We start from the raw sequence: 26180 nt of genomic DNA, 5'->3' as shown, positions 1-26180 counted from the left end.
TAAAAAGAAGAAAGCATACTATACTTGTCAAAAAAAAGAGGGGGGATTTTTTTTTTTTGGTTTTGTGGGGCGGGAGGTTGGTTGAAGGTTTTTTGTTTTAATATTAAATCCATCTGCTAGGCCCAAGTGGCAAGAATCAGAGCATTTCCAGTACATGCTGTGGAATTAAAATGCCTGGAAACAGTTAGTACCAATATGTGCTGTTTATATTGCTGAGACCTTCTCGTGCCCAACAGCAGTGATTGTGGCACTGATAGAGAGAAAAGCAGGAGACCATTTGCTGCGTTACAAAACTTAAGAACCCTCTCCACCTTCGTCATACGCTGACGTTTCCTTTCTCCCAAGGGACACTGAAGTGATGGTGACATCAAGACACAGTTGCAACTACTGTGACAAGCAGGAAATCCGGACTAGTCTCGCAAAAGCCATGGGATATAGATCCGTAGCCCTCCTGCAAAACTTCTGAGTATTTGTATTTACATACTCTTGGTGTGAGTTTATAACGTAAGGCAGCAGAAGGAAGGTCAGACAAGACCAACATAGATAAAGTTGTGGTTATGCAAATGATGCTGCTATCTAGCTGGATCCTTATTGAGCTAAAATAAAACTTAGTGGGAATTTTATGTTTTGTTTTTTTTTTTTAAAGTTATTTGGCTAGGATAGAAACATTCCCAAGGCTGGCTTTTAACCGCCACAGGATCACAGCATTCAGCATCGACTGTCTGAATCATGAATGTGAGGAAAGGGCAATTGCTTCTACTTAAATTAAACAACCTCTAACATGAGAAAACACACAATAAGATTTTGGGGCAAGAAATTAAGGCATTAAGTAATTATTATTTTTCTTCATTAATTTTTTTTTATCTGGAGAAGTAGCAAACAAGTCTTACAAATACTTTTTGACAAACAATATGTTGAAATGCCCTAGTCTTGGCTGTTCTACATTATACCTGGCTATCACATGAACCATAGCAAATGAAGCAGGGGATTATAGTTTTCGTACATCTGAGTCATTGATACTAACAGTTTTTTAGCACGTGTGCAGTCTTTGGACTATAAATAGTTTTTCCTTACCATTTTTGAGGTTGTCATCACACCATGAGCATGTTGCACATCATACTGTTTTGTGAGACCTTTAACTGCATACGTCTTATAAGAAGCGGAGCTGTCTTTGAATCAATGTTGCCTCTCAAGTTTGGACTGAAGTGCATTGTCATTAAGTGAAATGATACTGTTCAACACCAAGCTTGCTGAAAAACTGTGTTCAGTAAAACCCTTATCATGTGTAGATTTGGAGACTTTAACACATCTTAAGTAAATATAGCTAATACTTGTTGCACATATTTTCTGCTAATTTAAGACAAAGAGTGACTCTTCTGTAAGAACTCACTTTGCAGAGGGCAAGATCCTCACTGTTTCTCAGTAGCTAGCAGCCTGTATTTGGTGCTTATAAAAAGTCTTTTGATCTGCTGACTGTTATAGGTTTTGTGGTAAGTGAAACTTTTTATCAACTATGTATTGTTTTCCACCTTAACTTATTTCTATAATTTTAAAGCAGTTAACAAAACTTGCCATAAATATTTTTCTCTTTGATATAGACAACGTTGCTAAGTCGTCTGGAAAGGATATTTGAAGTTTGTTTTCCTTCCATGCCTGTGCTTGAGATTGAAGAAGAAATAAGTTCCTTGAGTCATTTGTTGGAAGCGGGTGAAAAGCAGACGACAACTGAGGAGACGTTAGCAAATACTGGGTAAGAAGCCACAAATGCAGCAAACTTTAAATGGAGTAGAAATATGTTGTCTCTGGGAACTCAAAAGATATAGCAGTAATTCAAAATGAGTTGTTTGCTTCAGGTATTTGGAAAAACTACTGAGTAAACATCAGTTATCTAGCAGAATGCTTGTTTTTAGTGACTACATATACCAGGAGTATTTCAATTAGCATATCAACTTAGTCAGCAGCGTATCATCTTTTAAGTGATGTCTCTAAGTTAATCAGACGATGTGTTATTAGTTACACTTGCTATAAATCGCTATACTTATTCATGTGATGATGAAGTCTAAGCAGGCCTTGTCCTGTCTGCTGTGGACATAATTTTCCAATTATAAGTTTGGACTATAATTGTTCTGAGAACACTGTGCAGTTTTAGTTCCCCTGGGTGTTGTGCTTGGGCGTAAGTTTAATTGGAATGTGTAAGTAGTGACTTGTATTAAAAACTAGAATAAATATTGAAGGCTGCTAAGCTGTTTTTGCTGTTGATAACTTGATTTATGATGGATTGTGTAGGGAACTGATGGACGTGTGGACAGAGCTGCAGGATATCCATGATGCATATGGACTGAGATATCAGTGGGGTGGCTCCCACAGCAACAAAAAGCTTCTGTGTTCCTTGGGAATCGACACAAGAAATATTGTGAGTCTGTCAATAAAACTTGCTTTCTAAATAATGGAGCTGCTTTAAATGTAGAATCAGGTGGAAGTCTTTTTGTATGAATGCTTGTCTCTTAATTGCATAGCTGCACTGAACAAAGCTTTTCATGACAGACCATTTTAACAACTTTTTATTATAAGCCCTGTTAATATTAAAAGTTGCATTAGCCTTTAACCATTGTGTTACATTTAACATAGTATTTACTCTCACATTAATTTTATACAAGTTATATAACGTTGAAAAAATAATCATCACTGAAACAGAAACTCTTAAGTAAATTTTTTTTGTTGTTTTATCAGCTCTTTACAGGCAACAAGAAACAGCCTGTTATAGTACCTATGTATGCAGCAGGACTGGTAAGTTTTTTTAGTGTTATTTTTTGTTGTAGTTCCAACAACATTATATAATGAAATATATTAAATGACATTAAGCACCAAGCATGCTGAAAGATATTTTTGCGAGTATGGTTATGGCTGGTTATAGCCAGAAATGCTAGAAAAGAATCATGAAATACACAGTTTTCATTATGTGTTCAAGCAGATACTTTTTTTTAAATGAAAAAAGTATTGATTTACTTATTTCGTAAAGTAAGCTATTTGTCTGAAAAGGTGGGCTAGCTAGTCTAAGCTCAGTTTGAGGCATTTCCTAAAAAAGAAGAAATTTATTAAAGTAATGTGTTAATGTGTATGCAGCAATAGAAAGTTCTTGTTGAATTTTAACTATTAAATATAAGGTATAGATGTAAAAATGTCAACTAAAACTTGACACAAGAAGCTAGATTGTTTCCAAAATGTCAAAGAAACATTGAAATTAATCAAATCATCAGTTCGCATCAGCACTTGTGGGAAGCCCTGGTACTAAGACCAGATGCTTCAAAGGAAGGTTAAGAACTGCTGGATAGTTACGGTATTCCATGAAATGTGTGTAGGAAGTTTTCTCAGCTCTCTCGAGCTCTTTGTGCAACTGTTTCTCTGACAGACTGTTTATTAATTACTTGATTGCATCTCAATATCCTAGGTCAAGACAGATGCATGGTAATGCTTTGCAGTGTTATTGGCATATTAATAAAGGACCCACATATATATATATATATTAGGTTATTTATGCATGCAAAAAGCATTGTATAGCCAATATTGCTGTGTTGCCCCAAGTGCTAGATAAAAATAGCAAGTATAACTTAGATTTCTGTAGATTGAAAGAAGCTCAAGTAATCTAGTGCAGTAAGATCAACTGTTTTCACTTAAGCTGATACTCTGTAACTCCTGTTTGGCATTTCAGACTCTGTGTGATGTCTGTAGTAGTAAAAACATCCAGAGGATAAGATTTGCCATTTTTGCTAGTTTGAGCAGAACAAGTATGTTTGGGTGGGGTTTATTTTGGCGGGGGGAAACCTATATATATACACACACTTTTATATGGTCATTCACAGGTTGAATATAAAAGGATTACAGTTTTCTTTGGTATATATTAAGCCAATTTAATCTGTAGGTTAATTTTGTAGAGTGACTTCTACAGTCAGTTTCTAGAGCCGTTGTTTTCTGATGCATCAAGGTCAGCTCATGCACTTCTTTGGATGTAAGCATGGTATTCTGATACAGAGAGATTAAACATCTCATAGCAATTGCTGTTTTCTTCCTGTAACATATTTGTGAGCAAGACTATGTTCGCCTGCAACACGTGTGGTTATTTTTTGCAACAGATTGTTGTTGCTGATTAGTTATCTCTTAAATTTTTTATATACTTGTGCACATAATAAGCTAGATAGAGATGATGGTAGGAGTGAAGTGGCTTGCTGCCACACCGCTTCGTGTGTTTCTTTGCTGTCCAAAAGAATTGATTTAGCTGGTGGTTAAATTCTAAGCTCCTCTAACGTGGTGTAGGAACATTGGTGGGACAGCTGATCTTGGTGGATGACTTCCTGAAATTATTTTAAAATACCCTAGTTGCACATCCAGTGGTTTTATTGCAGGGTTTCTTTTCTCATACCTCGTTCTGAAGTGGTTTGCATGTCTCGGTGCAAACTTTGGTCTTTCTGTAGATCTCTTTCTCACCTTCAGTTTTATTCAGGAACACCAGAGGTTTCAGACATTTTTCATAGTACTGTCTGTCTTTGAACCGTTTGTTTAAAATTTAAAATGTGGTTTTAATTATTTTCTTAATGCTTTTTAATGCGTTTATTTCCATGTCAATAATGATTGTTCTTGTTATTGTTCTGCAAACTGAGAATTTGACTTGTTTCTTTTAAATTAACTTAATTGTTGAAATGGAATGAATGCACTTGTACCTTTGTGATGGGCCATTCAATATTTCTGGAATAGTCTACACACCATTGGGAGGAGAAGACATCACCTTATCGAGTAACTGTTTCCTCCAGCTTAAATTACATTATTGAAAGCTGAAAGCAAACTCAAGCTAAGCACTTGGGTTTCTGTTACTGACTCTAAAAATGTTTCTTAGGCTTAAGGAACCAGGATGATTCTCTCCCCTGCCTCATCTCCTGCCCCCCTCACTGAAAGTGTCCCAGAGGTGTATGGTTACACTCAGGCCCCTAGTTGAGGGTAGTACTACCTAGTAGTGTGTTTTCTATTTTTTTGCATCTGCATTTCTTGGAATATATATAAGTGTGTGTGTCTGTGTGCATGTGCGAGTTTGTTTTTTGTTTTGTTTTTTTTTTAATCTATTTCTTTCTTTCTTTAGGGCATGTTAGAGCCTACCAAGGAACCTTTGAAACCAATATCTGCAGCAGAAAAAATAGCTTCAATAGGACAGACGCCTCCTGTATCACCAGAGATGAACACATGTACATCTGATCAGTTCCAGGTAAAAAAGAGAGAGGGAAGGGAAAGGAGAGGAAAAGAAAGAATGAGGGAAACAATGGGATGCCTTGCCTCTTCCTTCATATTTAAAATATCTAGATGGTGTGTTCAAAGACACCTCTACTTAAAGGGCAGGTGTTCCTTGTGTCAGATTGAAGTACTGCTCTTGGATCTACTTTTCATGTGTGACTGGAAGGAAGTGCCTACGATAAGACACTAGCAGCTGGCGGCCAGCATTTAAGAGTCCTGATGATATCTACTGTTATATAGCAATTATTTTACAAGGCAGTGGACAGTTACTTCCACAAATTTTAGATGTAACTTTTGACTTGTCCTTCCTCTGGCTAAGGTTCATAATCTTTGCTTTTTCTGGAGCTTATTGTAGGAGATCATTCTACATTAGCACATGTTTTTCTGAATTATCATATTTACATGTATACTATTCATCTTCTTTTCCTTTTTCCCTTTCCTGTCTTTTTCAGAGTAACATGAAAAGCAGCCCAGCTTCCTGGAAAGAAATTCTGGGTACAATCATTACTAGCATAAGTCCTTGACTTTTTGATTGTACAAGTTCTGTTGGCCCTTTATGCCAGATTTTATTGAATTATTATCTGTTGAACAGAAAGTTCCTTCACTGGCTTCTCTGTCTTTTACGTCTGATACAAAATGAGTTCAGAGGAGTTTAGGAATGAGCTTTTGAATTTCATTAATTCTGTTTTGTTGTTCTTGTTTTGATATTATATTAGAAAACCACTTAAATGCCATGCATGTTGCAATGTGTGTGGTTGTCAACAAGCGAATGGGATATGCAGAGACATTTCATTTTCAGTGTCACTACAGTGGTACTTGGCACATATTCAGAGAGTCAGCTGTGTCCATCCTTAGTGCAGGTCTTGTTTAATCTGCCCAGCATCTTTAGTTACCCACTGTGCTTGTGACTTCTGATTGAAGACATTCCAAATGAATTATCTTTGTGCTACATCTGACCTTAACACTAGGTACTTTGAGTATAGTGATTTCATTGCACTCTTTGCTCTGCCATAGTGCAGGGCTCTAGCTGTGACATGCTTGTACAAGAAGAGAAATTTTTTTTCCTTGTGGAATAGCAGTATCTTGGTGGGCTCAGAACTGATTTATATAGTAATATACATGTCTGGTGACGCTTCCTATGCTGCTTCTCACAAACACTGTAGTGGAATTGAGCAGCTGAACTGGGTATTAGAAAAGGTAACAATAATGATTATTGCAACCAATCTGAGCTGAAGAAATCACTTGTGTGATTTCTCTATATGAACAAAGTAGGAAAATTTCACTGGCTTTCTGCAGTGTTCAAAGTTCCCCTTTTTACAGAGGGGAAAACGTAGATTAAACCATACACTAAATGTAGTGTAGAGAGCTACAAGAGCCTGAAGTAGCATCTCTGACATGTGCCATTTTCTCAGTTGCTTGGCAGTCGTAGTGCTGAGTGCTGAAAATAAGAACATCTACTTATCGAAGTCTCTCTTTTTTCTCTAATTATGAATTTGTACTTTTGGGTACTCCAGCAGAATTTCCCATTACTTGTCACAGTCTGATAATCTTGTCCCAGAGCTTGTTCTGACAGGGTTATCTCAGTTCAATAGTTGTGGTCTGTGAGTACATACAAGAAGCTTCTATGCTATCTGTCTGCACTCCTGGCCTTAGGTTCTTTTTTCCAAAAAGACAAATACTAAAATAAGCTTTTGGAGAAGAGATGAGTTAGAGCTCTAACCATTAAGAATTCTAAGAGGTCACAGTTAAGTGACATTCAGAAAGCTTCAGGGCATGAACGATCAATTCTCCACCTCAGAGACCTTGTTTGTTTCTTGGCCTCATCTTCTGTTAATGTTTGGTGGCTCCTGTTTGCTTTTGGGAAAATCCAGCTTCACTTTGCATTGTGCAGGCTGCCTATTAGGAATATTCCAGATTGTAGTAGTATTAAGATGATGTGCCCAAACTTTGGTAAACATTTCGTTAGGAACTGTGCTATAAATATGCAATGGAAATATAGGCAATTTTAGTGGACCCTGAAACTTCTTATTCTAAACACAGGTAATTTAGGTGCAACAATTTAGGTACTTTAAGCTTACCTAGTAATGTGTAATTATTTAGTTAAAACTTCTAAATTCCTCCATTTTCAGATGGTGATGATGGTGGGTCATTCTTGTATTAGAAACTTCAGAATACTGGCGTTTTTATTGGAAGGAGAGGCTCTGTTTAATAGATTCCTATGCTTTGCTTAAGGAAAAGAGAAGAGTTCTCCTTTGTTGAAAGCCTGGCATTTATGGGACTTCTAACAGATCAGTGTCTCTGTGTGTCTGTGACTTCCTGCTGAGGGAATAAGATTTTAGAAGAAAGACTGTGATGATGCAAAAATGGGAGTGGGAAGAACATTTGTAAAAAACACAGAAACGCCTCCTTAGTTTTTTGGTTGTAGGAGGAAAGTATGCAGAGATTTGCAATAGCATTAGAAATCAAAAGAATGAGGAAAAAAGCAGCAAATGAGCGGTAATGATTTTTCCTAGCTATTATATAAACTCTCTGTATGTTTTGGCCTCATTCCCTGCAGAGGATCTTGTTGGGTTGGTTAGGCTGTGGAAATACAGTGGACAGATTTCCATCTGAGCCATTTAAGCTGTAAGGACAAGGTTTTTGACATTACGATTTCTGCTCTCAAGCAAGTGAAGTTACTGACTGATCTATCACTTTAGTTTATTGTATAAAGATGACTTTCGTAGACTCAGTTTTATATTTGAAGCTAGTGTCTAAATTCTTTTTTGATTTGTTGTTTATCTTGACAATTGGGGGGTTTATTCCTCTGTTCCTCTGTGCTTGTAACTGTAAGGCAGTAAACAAAATATGAAATAATCCCCTGATTACTGTTGCCTTTATCTAAGCATGGTGTCTCAAAGACTTCACAGGTCAGAAGTAAAAGGCTCTATCAAGGCATATCAGGTGTAAGAGAGAATGGCTGTTCAAATAGGCAACCTTTGATTGTGAAACCCGAGACAGGTACCCTTCTCTCTCTCTCTCTCTCTCTTTCTTTTTTTTTTTTTTTTTTTTTTTTTTACAGCATCTGCTATAGTGAGCTTCTACACCATGATCGAGTCTTCAGGCAGTGCAATTAACATATATTCCAGTGCTTGTTAAAAAGGTTGTTGTCTCGACTTAATGTTGACTGCTTTCTCTTTATTTGATATTGTTCTCTGGTTAATGTTGTTTTAAAGTTTATTTACCCACTTCTCTTTGGCTTTCTTGCAAAAAGTTATCTAGATATTTCTGCTCTTTTGCTATTGCTTCAAAGCATTCTCTTCTCTCTGTTGGGGACTATGTTTCTTTGGTAGAGTCTAGTGGTAGCTTTGTCCCAGCATACGGGATAACTTTGGGATTTTGCACCTGCATAGTTTTGCTTAGTAAGTTGTATATTGGAATAGAAATCTACAGTGACCCAGACCTTTCTAGAAGAAAATTACTAGTAACTCTTTTCTGTGGGTGCCCATTACAGCATATCTGCATGCATGTAAGCCATTGAATTAGAGATCAGGTTATAATAGAAATATGTACCTTACACTTGCTGGCTATTAGGGGCTGAACCTTAATTAAACCCCATGGGGTGACAGTCTTTAAAAACACTTTTAATTACATAAGGGACCATCAGGACTTCTAACAATGACAGATGCAAACTACCATATTATTGGCCACCAGCCAAAGGCTCCATCATGGAACTGCTCTCCAGTTATACATATGAGAAAGATCCAAGAATTATACGTAGCTTTGTTGACAGAGTAAGAAAGAAAGATTTGCAGGTAAGAGATACTGCAGAACTTGCTATTCTATCAGATGTGACAGTGGCTTAAAGGTGGTGTCTGAGAAGAATAATTTTCAGAACTGTTGTAATTTTGCCAATGAATACACACAATGGTATATATGAATTACTTCCTTGTAAATCTCTTTCTGAAATGTTTATGATGCTCATTAGTGGGATCTATCTAAATATTGATATTATATTTGTATTACAAGCCCTTCGATTCCCTCCCCCCCCCCCCCCCCCCCCCCCCCCCCAGCTTTAAGACAGGAAAATACTTCCTTTTCTTTTTTCCTTTGTTTAATTTTCCTTGGGTAATTATTGGCACAGAGACAAACATTTGCATTTTATTCCTTTGGATTATAGAAGCTCTTACATAATACCATTCTAAAATTACTGTGTAAAAACATCTCTCACTTTTATCAAAGTGAAATACGATGCAGTAAAACCAGCAGGCATTTTAGTTTCCTCTTTCTCACTTCCTTAACGTTCAGAGTAGTACTCTGCCAGCTGAGTATACTCTTTCATTTCTGTACCATGTCCTGTAATCTAAGATGGAATCACAGAATCACAGAATCACAGAATGTTGGGGATTGGAAGGGACCTCGAAAGATCATCTAGTCCAATCCCCCTGCCGGGGCAGGATTACCTAGACCATATCACACAGGAACGCGTCCAGGCGGGTTTTGAATGTCTCCAGAGAAGGAGACTCCACAACCTCTCTGGGCAGCCTGTTCCAGTGTTCAGTCACCCTTACAGTAAAGAAGTTTTTCCTCAAATTTAAGTGGAACCTCCTGTGCTCCAGCTTGCACCCATTGCCCCTTGTCCTGTCAAGGGATGTCACTGAGAAGAGCCTGGCTCCATCCTCTTGACACTTGCCCTTTACATATTTATAAACATTAATGAGGTCACCCCTCAGTCTCCTCTTCTCTAAGCTAAAGAGACCCAGCTCCCTCAGCCTCTCCTCATAAGGGAGATGTTCCACCCCCTTAATCATCTTTGTGGCTCTGCGCTGGACTCTCTCTAGCAGTTCCCTGTCCTTCTTGAACTGAGGGGCCCAGAACTGGACACAATACTCCAGATGCGGCCTCACCAGGGCAGGAGGAGAACCTCTCTCGACCTGCTAACCACACCCCTTCTAATACACCCCAGGATGCCATTGGCCTTCTTGGCCACAAGGGCACACTGCTGGCTCATGGTCATCCTGTTGTCCACTAGGACCCCCAGGTCCCTTTCCCCTACACTGCTCTCCAACAGCTCTGTCCCCAACTTGTACTGGTACAAGTACTTGTACTTGTATGGAGGGAGAAGTGAGAGCAGTTTGCCCTGATTCTCAATATTCTTCTAGATTGGGCACTTTTCTTAAAGCATGTTATTAAAATAATGGTTCTAAATGCAGTAGTCTAGCGACCTTGCAATCTCCAAAAGGCAAAACATTATATTCCTCTTTGCAGGGCATGTTCCCAGTGTCTGAGATTTCCATGCTGTGTGTAGAGGTGTCCCAGTATAGTTAGTTTTCTTAGGGCTGAGGTCACTAGAAACAGAAAACTTTTCGTTTCCGTTTAATTGGCTTTTGCCTCTGCCCTCTCCTTTCACTTCGTTTGCTGTTGTATAGACCAGGGCTTGCTAGCATCCTGTATAGATGGGGTCTGCTTTACTTGCCATCTCCCTCTTTTGCAAGTAATTGAAGTCAGCAGAATGGCCTCATCCCACAGAGCAGACTAATATACTTAACATACTCTTACTGATTGGAGTCAGATTTATTTTTTCCCCATTTAAGGAAGAATTCATCACATCCTTTGTCCTCTCCTTGGCAAGTTTAAGAATCAAGTCATAATTAAAGCATGAATTCTTAGCCAGGCATTGGTACCACCTTTTCCATGCAATTCTGTCACACTCATCAGCCCTGACTCAGTCTTTTGACACAAAATGTAGTGGGTGTCTTCCTCAGTAAGTGAGAGTTGGTGGGAAGCTGCTTTGTTTCAATTTGAATCCATTTTCCTCAGGGCAGAAAGCTACTAAATTGTCATACTCACCTCTTTTTTTTTTTCTTTTTTTGCACAAACCCCTTTTAATGTTAATATATTTTAGATGTGACAAACTTTAAACAAGCTACTGATGATAGTGATCATTATTTCATCAGGTGTCGCTTCCACACTGCTAACATTATGTTTCCATGCAAATCATTTCAATGCCAGTAATTTCATTACCAAAGCAAAGTAAAAAGTGTAGCATCAGCTCCCTAAGCTTCATGGAGTGAATACTGTTCTAGTTGTGCTTAGTACTGGAAATATTTCCAAGTCATTAGGTAGAAAAGATTTTTCTAGGCAAGGCGTTTACTGTAAGTAAACAGAGAAATCTCCATCTCCCTTCATTTTTCTTTAAACATCTATCACCTAGCAAAAGCCTCTTACAGTTAGCTTAATGGTACAAAGCTAGTTCGGGTTGCTACAGTCTTGATTCATGAATCTGCATATTTTTTCAGTGTTGGATAGTTTAAAGTTTTAAAATTAAAAAAAAATATTAAAGCCTGACGTTCTACAAAAGCAAAGAGAAGGTATGTCTCAGCCACTGGAAGCTTGACAGCTAGTGATGCATTTTGAATAACGTTGCAGAGAACTTCCATTGCTTTTCTTCCATGAGTGTGATTGTTCTGTTAGAAGTTGAAGGCACATCCTTTCCCAGTACTTCTTGACAATCGACTTCACTGGGGAGAAAGCAGAAATGTAATGCACAGCAGGAGAAAGTTATTTCAGACATTTCTGATACTGTGTCCTGAGAATACAGGAGGACAGCACTTGCAAGTCACACTGCCCCTGAACACACTTTCCCTGTAAAGCATGGTCCTTGCTGCTTTGCTTGATTTACCTGTGTGTGTGCAAAAGACTTAACGAGAGGAAACGAAAAGGCAAGGATGGGCTCCTACAAGGAGTCAATGTTTCCATGCTTCTCTTACTTATGCAATTACCAATGGCTTGTTTATATATTGGAATGAGTTAATTGTTAAAGGATAATAAGTCACAGGATTTCTTTTTTTTTTTTAAACGAGGTGGGGAGGGTGTTGATAGTTTGTCCCTCACATGTAGGGATTATGTCTCTTACAAGCAAAACAAACCAAAAGATTCATGGGCTATTTGATGGTAAATAACTGATTTTATATATAATCAGGGCAAAGTCTGGATGTACAGACAGCTTTCACTAATAACCCTATTCTAAATTTGCCCTATAATTGTGTATACATAACTTTTTATGCAAAGTGTCTCATCTTCCATGAAAGTAATAGTAGTTTAACCTTCAACTATGCCTTAAGGTTTTTTTTATCCAATTCATATGTTTTAGTTAATTTGCGAATCCTGTTTGAGTTAGAAGTTGCCTAATCTGTACTGTTCAGAATTTAATGAGACTTCCTGTGGTAGAATGAATCTACTTTGAATCTTTAGTGCATATTATGAAAATACACGCCTCCCAAAAGTTGGGGCTTGCTCATTTAGTTGTCTTTTTAGTATTTAGACGCTAAAGAATCTGTTGTTTGAACTGCTTTGCATTGTTGTAACCTGAACTGACTATAAAATCTGATTTCTGACTTTTCAACTCTAGGAATCTCTACCACCTGTCCAGTTTGACTGGAGTAGCAGTGGCCTTACTAACCCTTTAGATGGTACGTCTCTCCGTAGAGCCTCTAGCACCAGAGCTAGAGATAAGAAAGCTACAAAGTTCAGACAAACATCTATCTGCTGATTATTTTTTTTTAAATATACACACACACACACACACATATATATATAAAAATATATATAATATTTATTTCTTACTCCTAACTTTGGAAATTCAGGCTTTCTTTCTGATTAACTGTGCCCCTATGTGAAGTATTATGTAGTCTGAAAAATACTACGCTAAGTATTCTTTTAGATTCCTGCCATATGTTAATGACACAGTGGCAATATTAACACTTCATTATGTATAACTGCAGATCATAATGAAACTTTGAACAAATGAGCGTTTTAGATTGATGAGTTTTACTTAAAAGTATTTTTCACCAATGAACAATCTCTTTAGACATCCTTTGAATGACAAACTTGTGTATAGTGGCTACTTCAAAGCACAATATTTTAACCACAAACTGTTTGCAAAAGATACACTTCTTGAGCTGAAAGTTTCCAGATTTACAGATAATTTTGTATTTCAAAAATGTGATTTCATCTGTTACCGCTTTTGCTTACACTCAAGAGCTAATTATAGCTAATAAAGTGGTAACTACGAACTTATTTGTATCTGTAAATGTATATAGTTATCACATAAGAGACCCTTCACCTATGTCTATTTTAATAGCAAAGTGAGTTGTGCCACTGCCTCCAGTCTCAGAAATGTAAGTGCATGCAAAGGAAATAGAACAAGTTTTGGAAACTTGTTTGATTGACAGACTAGAAACCTGTAAAGAAACTGATACCTTTATGAGGAGCCTGCTAACAGCAATTAATTCATGACACTTAAGTTTTTCAAAAGCAGGCTAAAATAAACTGCATCTCTTACTGCACTGGTGTTGCCTCACAGTGTTGTTTCAGAACATGGGGGATGTTAAGAGTTTGGATAGCAATATCATGGTGCTGAAGGAAAGCCTGGATGGATCCTTTTGCTGTTGTCTGGTGTCTTATTACTTCAGTCAATCATCATGCTTTCTTTTTAACAAACAACTTCTTTAAAATGTATCTTGGTTTGATTTCTGTTTTAGTACTAAAGGGGACCAGTATAATTTACCAGTGAGGAACTGGATATAAGAGTGGCATTTGTTACCCTGTGTTTACACTGCTTTAAGATAATGATAATTGATAGCTTAAAGCTGCTAAATAAAACTTAAAAGTTTTTTTTTGGTTCTTTGCTGTTTGGGGATGTGCTAAGTCTTCCTGATGAAAGAATGGCTTTCAATTTCAGTGAGGGGAGAAAAAGCCCGATATATTCTAACCATCAATTGACCTATATATTGTTTTCCTTTAACTGATCACATCTTTCTCTCTGGGTCATGCTGGTTCTCTTTCATTTTTAGATTGAAATAAATATATCTATTTTAAAGTTACTAGTGTTGATTTCCTTGCTGCATTGTACATGAGGAAATGTGCACTGAATTAAGTTGTTAACATTTTAGAAGGTACAAACTAATACTGTAAGCATTGTTTTCATGTCAATTTTTAAATTGCGTACTGAGTACTAATTATAACTTGCATGTTCAAGTGTGTGTCTTACCCCTTTTTACACATAAACCCCTCCCTTGGCTTACCTTCTATATGGCTGCCTACCAACACGGTCACTGAATTTCAAGCTAGTGGAGGTTCCACTCTTCTGAACCTTGATTTCTTTGGGCCCGTGGATGACAGTAGCTCTAGCAGCACCACCACAATCCCAGGTCAGCAGAGTGTTAAAACCACAAATGTAATATTATAACAACTTACTAAAAGCATGAACACATCACTTGACTTTCCTATAAACAAGGAGAAATTTTACATTGTGTTTCTCTAAAATGTCTTTCTACTGCATTTTTCCTTTAATCTGTGTTCTGTTTTCTGATGTTTTGTATCGAGTGCAAAGTATTTAAAAGGTACTGTCAGCTCTGTATTCGTCACATGCTGAAGGAATGAATGGCTCTTGTGCTCTTGCAAATACGATGTTAAAACACTTGTTTCAAATGAGAAATTTTGAAAGTTAACTTTTCTAAGCACTTAAGAAAAATTGAAAAATACTGTAGATGCAATGATTCCGAAAAAAATGAGGTTTGTTCTTTCTTCTGAATGCATGTCTCCAAATTATAGGATTATGATGTTATTTGGAAGTTATATGTGAATGTAAAGTTATGGGGCTTAACATATCTCAACCCCTCTGGTATTTGCTGTAAATTTTTTCTTCATATGAACTACTAATATTAATGATAAAGTGAAAAAAGTGTTTTAACAACATTCATAATAGAAAACCAGGATAGCTGCATGTTTGTGGGACTTTAGAAGTTCACGAACGTTAATTATAAAACCAATGTGCTTCATCTGCAACTTACTCCCTTAAATAGGAGATGATTCACCACTTTCTCCATTGAATAATATGTGAAAGTAATTGAATTCATTTATTGCATGGTTTTGACATGCTCCAAGTATTTTGCATGAGCTTGTGAAAACCTACACTTTCAGGAAATTTCTGCAGGATTTTAATTTTGGGGATTTATCCCACTGCATCGGTTAAGTAGATAAGGCAAATATTCTTTCAATACAATGCCTGAAGCCATGATAATCACTTTCTTCATAGGAAGGGGTTTTTTCCTCTTAGTGATTTTAGTTTAAATAATCAATTTTTAAGGGGTTTGGGCTTTTCCCACATTTAAAAGAAGTGCTTATAATTATTATTGTATTTTTTTTGTTTTTAAAAACCTGCTTTTTTAGTTTTGCAATCTGATCATTGAAGGCAATTTTGTGATGTCTCATTCCAAACATATTTTTGTTCCGCCCTTGAGAAATGGCCTTATCAGATGAAAGATGGCAGGTTTCTCGTGGAAGTGATAGGTAGCAAATTCAAGATGCTTGAGTCTTACAGATTCTTTTGTAAGTGTGTGCAAGTCTATTGACATAAGTCATCAGTACCCAGTACATGTACTGCTCGTGCAGTCGGGTACGTTCTTGTGTCCTGATGGTGTGCACACTCGAAATGATTACTGGAGGGATATTCTGTTAGCCTTTTATTCTATTTTTTTATGTTGTTGTTATTTCATCAAGTTACAGGTATTATCACTTTCCCTGGTATGCCCTATAGTGCCTTTTTTTTTCTTGTTTTGTTTTGGCTTTTCTTTCTTCCTGACTTGTTTCTGGGAAAGTCATTTGTTTCTTGGCTTGCAGCTCGTGTGTTTGTGTGTGTGTTCAGGAGCTTTGTGTGGGGTTTGGTTGGCTAACTTCCCTTCAATATCTCATTAAGGTTTAGCAGTGCTTTCCTTAAATATTTTCTAATCATTTGAATAAAATGGAGAATCTGCAACTCTTAAAAATAACTACAGTAACTGAAAGACAAATTGTTAGATCTTTTGGCTTAAAGAAGAAACTTTTATCAGTAATAGAAGTTTGTTCTTTCTCTGAAGACCTTAATTTTACTTACTATAGATCTACGCTGTGTTCTTCTCAGTCCGATTTCATCAGTAGCCAAAATCACTTCTTTTTAAAATTTGCATTGTACCTCATGAACAGGGTGTTACCCATTTCTAGTACATTCCCACAGATTTAGTGTATTGTTTTATTTTTGATGTTGATAGTTTAACATAAATGTAGCTGAGTAAGAGGTGCCTAAAGAACAGCAAATTGAGCAGTGACATCGCACTCCAACGAAAATGAGCTCAGGACCCTAAATGTGAATATCTAAATGAAGTAACTTATAAGGTTGCGTTTAACAGTTGTTGCAGAGTTGCATGTCAAAGTGATTCCTTGTTTCAATTAGTTTTACACTTTGTACCTTAATGGGATTTCGCAGGCTTCTGCAAGTCAAAGTATATTTCTTCAACTCTTCCTCTCCCTGTTTGAAAGTGGTATTTTATGGAATAGCTGGGCTTTTTCCTACTTCCAAGTTCTGTAAACATCTGACAATACTTAAAGTCTTGGTATACTGGTCTCAGGACAGGACGTATTTTGATGTTTTGCATGAAACTGGTTGAAATGAACTTTAAATATCCAGACTTAAAAAAAAATCTAGGTTGAAAGAACTCATTAATTTCTGATCAACTCATATTAAATGGAGCAAATCTTCCCCCCGCTGCTCCTGCAGCTTAACTAGATGATTTTCTTAATTTTACTTTTTGGTCAGCTCAGTTTCCTAACAATAAAAGGGTACTTAACTTGTGCACAGATGACATATGGGCAAGACACTGCTCAGGGAGAGTTCGTGCAAACCAGACATGAGGATTATTAACCTCAACTGTTTGTGCACATAGTACTGCAATTACTGGGTGGAAAAGGCAGGACAATAGGCACAGGCATTTTTTTTATTTAGTAATCTTTCAGTATTCCAGGAGTACTTCTAAAAGTGTCTTGATCCAGGCAAGTAAACTGGGTAAAATCATCAGCATGTCAGTCTGTAAATGCTGTTTTTATATTAGGTAGCTACATGGGGCTGTCGTGTTCGCCTATTTGCGGCATTTGTTCTGCAGTAGTAAGAAACGCTTCTGTGTTGTCCAAACCAGATGGTGCTAGTGTTACACTTGTTTAGAATGCAGGTGTTTATAAAACACGATGCTTCTGTACAAGAATTGTACACTGTTTTTGAAAAATATTTATAGCTGTGGGTAGCGCATACGCACACTTCCATTTAAACCCATGAAGCATAAAATAGCTGAAACCATAACTAGAGGAATATCACCAATTTAAAATGCTTCTGAGCAACAAAATGTGTTGTAACAGTCTTTCCTCTTGATTTGTTTTGATAATTCTAATTCCTAGAGGCTTTTTTAAAGAAAACGCACTTAATACGTGGAAATTCTAGAGCTACTTCCTACTGAGATGTGATGCTTGATATTAAACAGGTGGAATTTCACCTATACATATGTGTTTTTTTGGATGCAGGTTTCCATTGCATTGTTTTCAGAATGACTTCTGCTGATAAAATTTGAAATCCATTTGCAACATATGTGATGTCAAAATTTAGCATCTGACTTAAGATACCTGAAACTAGGAAATCGAGGCTGAAACATCCAGATACTTGATGCTTTATAAATACTTGAAAGATTAAAAGGGAGCATAGGCTAAAAGTTTTGGTAGCATTGTACATATTAGCATGTAACTTGCTTTTTAATGCCATTCCACTTGTGTGTATCATAAAAGCTGCTTTTCCTCACTTAAATTTTTAACACAACCTCTTGTGAAAAGCAAGATACTAAATATACTCTAATGCATGCCAGTGTTGTGTGTCATCTCTGGTTAAAGAGTTGGTCCCTGTTAACATGTAGCGTTCTTTTAATACAAACAGTTGAGTTGAAGTAATTGGAACAATCCATTTTAACACAGCTGACATTTTTACAGGTATTTCACTCTGAAAGGTAAATCAGATTTGTTTTGTTTACTCTTAAACTGAGACCTTGTATGCCGGACTTGATCCAGTGTGTGTGTGCTTTGTAGTACAATTATAAAAGCTACTGAAAAAGGGTGGGGAGAGGATAGTGTTTCAGAAACACAGACATGTTCTGTCATGTTCTTTTCATGTATCTTGAAATTATAAATGATTCAGATGTTTACAGAAAACAGTCTCTAGCAAGTTGGTCTGTGGCTAATTATGGCTGTACTTGCCTCCACCCATCACTGATTATCATTTTATACTATAAGGTGTGGATCCTGAGTTGTATGAATTGACAACCTCAAAACTGGAAACTTCCAATGCAAGCAACAAAGTGACTGATGCGTTTGCAAGACTCATGTCCACAGTGGAGAAGGCAAGCACGTCCACAAGGTAAATACTCTTTGTTGCTCTTTTTTCTTCTTTTTCTGAGGGTGGTGCAAATGTGAGAGTAAATGTGTGTGCTATTTCAGGTCAGAAGTTCTGGAATGATCAAAAGGCTTAAAAAATTTAATAATTAAATTTAAATATGAAATTCATAGTACTGTAGTTCATATTTCAAATTATCATAGAACTCTAAAATAAGATGGGAAACAGTTCATGAGCTGAAAGATGATGATCACCAGGATGTAAGTTGCAAAGCTAGAGCCGAAGACTGAACTGGAGGAAGCGACTTGCTGAAGAACAGAGCTGACTCCTAAGAATGAAAGGGTAAACTGAACCACACAGTTCAGTGTCCTAGGACTTTGACAGAAGACTCTCCTTGGTCTTCTGTGTAATTTGTAGATACGGAATGTTCCACAAGATAAAACTAATAATTATGACAATATTCATCCCTTCCCATATATTTCTAGCACCTGTCAAAACTTCAGTGACCAAACATCAGATTCATTTTGGTGTTGCAAGTTAAGGAATGAGCGTGTAGTTGGTTTAAGATGTCCTTTCTGCTTCATGGGTCTCATGTGAAGTTCTTCTGTACTTTTTTTATAGGTAGAGTTTATATAAAGGCTTTAGGTGTCAAATATCTTGAAGTCCAACCTGTTGAATGGGTACAGAATAGTCTCTCCGTTTATAAGCTTGTATTCTTTGGGTTTATTTTTGAATGTGTTCCTTAGCAGTAGGATCCTGGACTGTCTTAACATGCAATTAATATCTCTGCCCATTAAAAGAATCGCTGAGTGATCCTCACAAAGGAAAACGTTTCTTTTGTTGAGGAAGTGCATGCCTTAACATGCAACAAGTATTAGTTGCTTTGGAACTAGTAGATAGTAATGTATCCTCACTCATGAGTGAGCTTTAGAGTTTTTTCAGCACTCTAAAACTAAACAGATGTGTTTCCACGCAGCATAGCACTTAGAGAGGGGGCACGGTTGAAAAGTTGTGGCAAACATAGTGATTTATAATTTATAGCTGGCTTTCTTCAAATGACTGAAACTATAATTTTCAAGAGCTCTTTTAAAACACAGTTTTCTCAACGAAAGAACATCTTGCTAGTTTTCCTGCAGTGAAAATGTTCAAAGTGAACACTGAATAAAAAAGATCAACAAGCCGTGAAATTTCAAGGGAGAACCAGTAGAGGGAACTCCACACTTCAATGCTGATTTTTGTGTCTCAGCTTTTGGATTGCCTGTTTTCCTATCCATGGAGTGCATATACTCTTTCTGAAGAGACACTAGTGGGAAAGGTTGACTTTCAGTAATTAGAAAACATAGTTACAGTTGAAATATTCTTGTAATATATTCTAAGTCTAATTTAAAAGTAACCACACATTCACAGCAGGACGTACAAACTCCAAATGTATCTTTATTAATAATTTTATCTCCACTCATAGATCTCTACTTGCTTGCTTGCTTTAAAATGTCTTAGCTTACTTTTTCTTTACAAAGGAACAGGGAAGTCTGCTTTGCTTAAATGAACGTTGACCTTTTTTTCTGTATTGTTGTTTTTTGATATGAAGGGTTTGGATTTTTTTCCAATGCTTCCACAGTGCACTTGAAAGCTCTTACTTGTGCTGTTAAAGCTCTTTATCCAGATGTCAGAGTTCTTCCCCCGCTCTGGAGAGCATTGCTTACCAATAGGAAGAGGTTCTAGATCTGTGCTGTAGCAATATATCAGACTGTAGGAAGAGGCTGGGGACCTCAGCCTTGGTGGTTACGTTCAGACACACACAAGGATTAGCTGTTTTAAAGCAGTTGTTTTCACTGTTCAATACATTTTGTATGTTTTTGTCAACTCTGAATTTTAAAAATTTCAAGTGTTTTTTTCTTTCTCGATTTCATGCTCTCCAAAAGAAAAGCAGTTTGTTTTTCTGTTTTTCAAGCTAGAAACCTTCAGAGGTATGAGAAGGTCTTACCTCAGCGGTATGCTAAATATGTTGCAGTATGTTAGCTTTTTCTTATAAAATTGTTTTTCTTTTGAATTTTTTTTATTCTTAATGAACTGGAGACTTTAAAATAGGAGTGGCTGGGTACAGCCAGCTCAGCAAGGACGACATTCATGCACCAACTGGGAAATATGGACTATTAGCTGATCATGATAACTGATTAGGGAAGATGTGGACAGTGTCAACTTCAGCTGTGCTAAGGCTATTCCATGTGTGTCTTTAACTTGTCTGAACTCGGAATCTTTAAGGATAAAGTTTAGAGTGAAAATATCATTGTTCAGCTGTAGGAAGCCATGTGAAGAGTCATCTTTATCTGAAATAGCCCCATCTTTTGCGTGCAAACCCATCTCTTGAAGCTGGAAAGTCAGTTTCTCAGAAGGAAAGTATTGGGAAAGGAGGGGAAGCTCCCCCCTCAGCTTGAGCCTGAAACCTTGACGGCAGCAGTAAGTGCTGAAGGTCAGGGATCCAGGGCAGCATTCCACTGAGAGAAACTCTGCAGCCTTGCCCAGTTCCATAGAACTGGCAGAGATCAAAAGTTTATCTGCTGTCTTCTTGAAGGAAAGCAGAGCACTGATACCTTTCTAAGAAATGGCCGAAACCCTCATTTAAACTGGAAATACTCCTTGTGGGCGGTGTTGGATGGAGCAGGCTAACTCTTAATTACAGAGTGATTTTTTTAAAGTACATTTCTCTAATCAGCCAATTGTTGCTATTAGAGCCTGGCCTTGCTGGTGCTATCCACAAAACCCTTTACAAACATGAGATAACTGAAGTCCTGAAAGACTTGAATGCTGCAGGAAGGGACTGGAATGAAAAGCAGAACAGTGAGGTGTCAGTGACGCATCGACAAAGCATTCCCTATTTCTTGCTAAATTTTCTTCCAACAACTTTCCTGCCCATCAGTCTGGGTAATTTCTTGCAGCTTAATGTTAACATGCCTTTGAAAAGGCAACTTCATGCCAACAGGTAGAGGGACTTGCAATTATTTGCTTGGGTAAGGGCATCCCCTCGGTCTCAGGAAGAACTGTAACCTAGTGCAAGAGAAGAGATGGATGGGGGCAAAGTGTTCTATAAAAGGTAGTTTTAATACCTGACTAGGCAGGGACCCTGTTTTGAGCCAGGGCTGGGTCCTGTAATGGTTTAGTAATCAAAAGTTCTTGTTCCAAAGCAGACAGAGGTTGTGTGTCTGTTCTGTAAGCCACAGTGGCTAGAAATTAAGAGTGCATAAGTAGAAGCTCTGCAACGGCCCCTCACAGACTAAGGTTTAGCAAAAGAATCTCTTGACAGTGGGAACATCTTCAGGAAAAATGGTAACTGAAATTAACACACGTGACGTGGTTCTTTCTCTTGCTTCTATCAAAAGGCATCACAGCTATTAGGCAATTTGTTACGTTTTAAGGGTAAAAACAGTCTGCGGTGATGATGCTACGTTGTCTTTTAACTTAAGAGAGTTAGTGAGTAATTCTTCAGGGTTTGCCCTGTTGATATTTGCTACCGAAGGTGCTGACTGTTACCTAGAAAGTGTACTTGCAGTGTCCAGTTTTATTGTCTTCCAGACAAACCTGCCCCTCTCTCTTGAGGAACGGACACTTTAGGCTATCTCATCCCTCTCTGCATTGAGATGATTTAAAAAAAGGTTTTGAGCCTCATTACCAAGTAATTGTATCTGTAGCTGTAACTTGGTCATAGTTAAATAACGTTTGCTATGTAAGTGTGTTAGTTTGTCCTTCTTTATAGATACTTCTTACAGAGCACATTAAGTAGAGAAATTATTGCAAAGGGCCTCCAGCCAGGAGAGGAGCATTCAGTAATCGGGTGAGATTCACATCTGACTGTGCTCACTGGTGTGCATGTTCTGCGGTGATGTTGCAGAGACCAGCTAGTACAGCAAGAGCAATAGCATCACCCTGTGATAAAGGTCCTGCATATGACCACCAAATAAAACGCAGCACTGCCTCTGGGACCCAGCAGTGCCATTTCTTATCATGCCACAGTTGAGCAGAGGAGGAAGAGGCATATAAATAGCAAGGAGTGTGTGAGCTCCATCTCGGTGCCTGATTAACAATTACAGGAACTCCTTTTAATGCAGATCTCTGACTCAGCCCTCTTCCTTCGGCTTCCTCTGTCAAACACTCCTTTGTTAGCTGTAAGTCCTTGATCACCAGGAGTTTGTACCTTTAAGAGGCTTGTGGTAAGTGATTACTAATAGTGGCACCAGATACTGATAACACGGTGGTGGGTGACAACGACATTTCAACAGCTCAGAGATAGTCCTTCGAGTGCAAACAGAGCTGACTGTGAAGTTGTTAGAGAAGGAGGCACATATTGGCTCTCTGCTTCTTCCTTCAATAAATCCAGCACACAGCTTTGTTTATCCTCCAGAATTTGGTAATCTGCCTAGTCAGTGGCTCATGAAATTCCACTGCAGCAGAGAAAAGAAAATATTGCTCTTCTAGTGAAGGAAAGTCAGATTTAGTATCTAGGCTGCCTCATCTAAAGATCTTTCATCAAGTGGAGGTTTCAAGTAGCAAACAAAAGTGATAGTTCAGTGTCAACACAATGATCAGAGATGTCAAGGATGAGTTTCACTCCAGCTCTTTTTTTCTTCTCCTCCTAGCTAAGAAATTCTGAGACTGCTGCTGAAGCAAACAGGTAGCCCCTTGCTTTCCCCTGATCTCTGATCAGTTCAGGAAACAATCCTGGTGGGTGCTGACAAAAGAAAATATAAGTACCTGCTGCTTCGTGATCAGAGTGGTGATTGCTCTGTCATGGGCTTGCTTTAAAGTTTATAGCTAAGATGAGATAAAGAAAGGAGATTTCTGAAGTGTTCTAGGGAAAGGCAGTTCATTTGGCTCAAGCCTTTCGTCTCAACTTTTTGACCTGAAGATGAGGGAACTTATTTAGCTAGAATTTCTAATGTCATTACAGGGTGTAGCAGGTGCCTTTTTGGAACTGAAATAATGTTTGATGGAAAGCTGAATATTTCTAGTAACAGGCAGCATTCTTCAAAGATAAGGCAGATGTCTGTAAAGTATGGATGTTTGGGCAGGGGAGGGATATCTTCTGCAGCAATCTGAGCCAGGCTTCATTTTACTTAGGAAATGTGAATTTTTTGCATAATAGTGAGAACCAGGCGACGTGGGATTCAGACCTCTTTATTCATTTGCACTCAGTAATTCTTGTGAATAATGCAAAAGGCAAGTAAACACCAGTGATTCCCAAACTGCTGTATGTATCATTATGGCTACACATACTGCTGCACTTCAAAGTGAGTAGCTACAAGTTGTGAGCCACCTTTTGCTGCTGATGAGCCCTAGGGGAAAAAAGGGTTTGTGGATCATGATGTAGAGCGGCATGGTGTATAATCTGAGTACGGTCATGTTGGAAGCACAATCTAAGTACTGTTTTTTTTCTTTTAAAAGTAATAAGAAGTAAGTGAGGAACTTCTTAATGGCCTTTCAAGATTTTTCCACTTTATTTTGAAAGATTATACTGGATTTAGGTAGTTTAGAACTAACACTCCTATTGTGTTATCCCTAGAATATGGGCAAGGTTGTTTCTCCAAGTGAGTAGCCCCAGAATGGCATGCTAGAACCTGCCAAAAAATATATATATATATATAAAAATCAGCATCTGAATAGGAAATGTTTTTTTTTCCTTATTGCAACAATATTCAGGACCATTTTGCTGACTTCCTACGGTAATATTTTGTTGGTAGGCAGGTAGGTATTATAACATTAAGACTGCCTTCAAGTAGCTTACAGAAGTGCCTGTCAATGGGAGACAAACTGCCAGAACGTTGCTTCAATCCATGGTTCTTTCAGTGATCCAAGGGATCTCAGGTACTAGATTAATGCACTTTGTTCTTTTCTTCTCAACAGGAAGCCTAAAAAGGAAGAACATCTTAGTGAAGAGGCTGCCAAGGTGATTTCTAGCCTTCCTGACTTAACTTTCATGCATGCCAAGGTGTTGATGTTCCCAGCCACATTAACACCTTCAACAAGCTGCCAAGAAAAGGTAGACTAAGTGATGTGAATTGGACATTTTCTATTGATTTTTTTTTTTCTTCCCTCTGTCGATCATAAAAAGCAATCTTGCTTTAATTTAAAAAAAAAAAAAATCAAGTTCAGATGATTTGTTGGTAAGCAGCACTAGAAAGGTATACATAGTAATGTATATTTATTTACATACTGGAGTCCTAAATTTATATTAGAGAAAAATGTAAATAATTGGGGGTAAATCTTTTTGAAGATCTATTCTTTTTGTTGTGCTGGGGTGTATACATTTATGTCTTTGTGAAATACACTGGTGGTGTCCTTCTTACAAAACTTTAAAAAGTTTTAAAAAAAAAAAAACAACCTAGGAACACATAATGAATCTTCACAATGTGTGAAGTCCCCCTTAAAGGTTTTCAGATTGCATTGAGCATCTTTTTCTTTCCTGCATATATTAAAACACGTGTTGCTGGGATAAAACCAAAAGGTTACATTGTCCCTTTGCGGGTTTTCAGTTGTTGTTGTTTCTTTCAAACCCAATAATTTCTTTTGTGTTTTAACAAGCTTAAGATGAGTTTTTCCTTTTTTCCCCCATCCCCTCCCCCTGTTTGGTTGGCTGATCAATTTTTATGTTCTTAAACTTCAATAGTATGGCTCTGTCACTATGTAGCCTTTTGAAAGGTATGCTGTCAGTAACTTCTTGTTCCAGTTATGGATCACTGTCTAAACACTTGATTTTTTTTTTTTTTTGGGGGGGGGGGGCGTGGGGGTGGGTCGTTAGAAGGTTGTCTGCTTTTAATCAGTTTGATTTGGAAAAGAAGGACCAAAACTATATGAATGTCTTACAATGAAATTTACCTGTTAAAAATTTTTATGTTCTGTTGTACCACTATTCCTGTTTGATTTTGCACAGTGTAAAATGACATAATCATAGATTGCTATGGTTTTAGGCTGTATATACAGTAAAAAACTATGGGTTGTAAATGTCTGGGGAAATTCCTATGGAAAAAAGAGAGCTATGTAGAAGAACCTCTAAAAAGGTCAATGTGCATGCCCAAGGTCTTTTGAGATTTAAGTGTGTAAATTTCCTTTTAGCTTACACAAAATAAAATAATTTAAAAGATATGTATGTATATAGTCTGCTATCTTTTTATACAGATCACGTTCCTATTGATGGTAAAATCGATGCACTGCGTTAACAGTTGATCCTTCTAATTTGTGTTGCGCAGACCCGCAAAACACACCTGTGAGGGTCCTGCAGAAGGAGCAGCAGACTTTAGTTGTCCCGTCTCTTTGAACGTGTTGTGATGTAGTCTTTTATTTCTGTCTCCAACTTGCCTCCTGGCTTGTAGGGCGATGTGGCTCGAGCGGTGTCGGTATTTTGGGTTAGAGACTTCTTCAAATTAATTGACAATACTCAGATATAAGAAAAAACTTTGGGGTGAGAAAGGATGACTGGTTTTGCCTATTTCTTAGCTAGATATAAAAATGTAAACATAGCATTTGTTTAAGTTTCCTAACATGTTAGCTTGCACTGTAGCTCTTTCAGCAACATCTCTTCAGAGGATATCAGTGGACTGTCTGCAGGTAGGGCATGCTCTGGGTGCTGATGTTTCTTGAGGGTGCTTTGCATGGGCATAGACTCTCCCATGTCTAACCTTTACTATGT

At 37.6% G+C, this 26180-nt stretch overlaps 1 protein-coding gene across 4 annotated transcripts in view; it reads left to right on the top strand.

Annotated features, from left to right (window-relative positions):
* The window catches only part of AFTPH (aftiphilin), a 48811-nt gene extending 23175 nt beyond the window's left edge, over positions 1 to 25636 (top strand). For 2 of the 4 annotated variants that reach the window (XM_068412060.1, XM_068412068.1), the window contains exons 3-10: positions 1599 to 1750; positions 2287 to 2413; positions 2731 to 2787; positions 5129 to 5251; positions 12668 to 12728; positions 14385 to 14468; positions 18403 to 18526; positions 24398 to 25636. In XM_068412060.1, the coding sequence (XP_068268161.1) occupies positions 1599 to 1750; positions 2287 to 2413; positions 2731 to 2787; positions 5129 to 5251; positions 12668 to 12728; positions 14385 to 14468; positions 18403 to 18526; positions 24398 to 24542 (873 nt within the window). In that variant the 3' untranslated portion in view covers positions 24543 to 25636. Of the gene's footprint in view, positions 1 to 1598; positions 1751 to 2286; positions 2414 to 2730; positions 2788 to 5128; positions 5252 to 12667; positions 12729 to 14384; positions 14469 to 18402; positions 18527 to 24397 lie in introns of those variants that run through there. The other 2 variants (XM_068412077.1, XM_068412083.1) reach the window with 2 other exon arrangements.
* The last annotated feature ends 544 nt before the right edge of the window (positions 25637 to 26180 follow it).

Source organism: Nyctibius grandis, chromosome 1 (assembly GCF_013368605.1).
Source record: "Nyctibius grandis isolate bNycGra1 chromosome 1, bNycGra1.pri, whole genome shotgun sequence".
Taxonomy (NCBI): Eukaryota; Metazoa; Chordata; class Aves; order Nyctibiiformes; family Nyctibiidae; genus Nyctibius; species Nyctibius grandis.
This window is presented reverse-complemented; position numbering and strand designations above follow the sequence as displayed.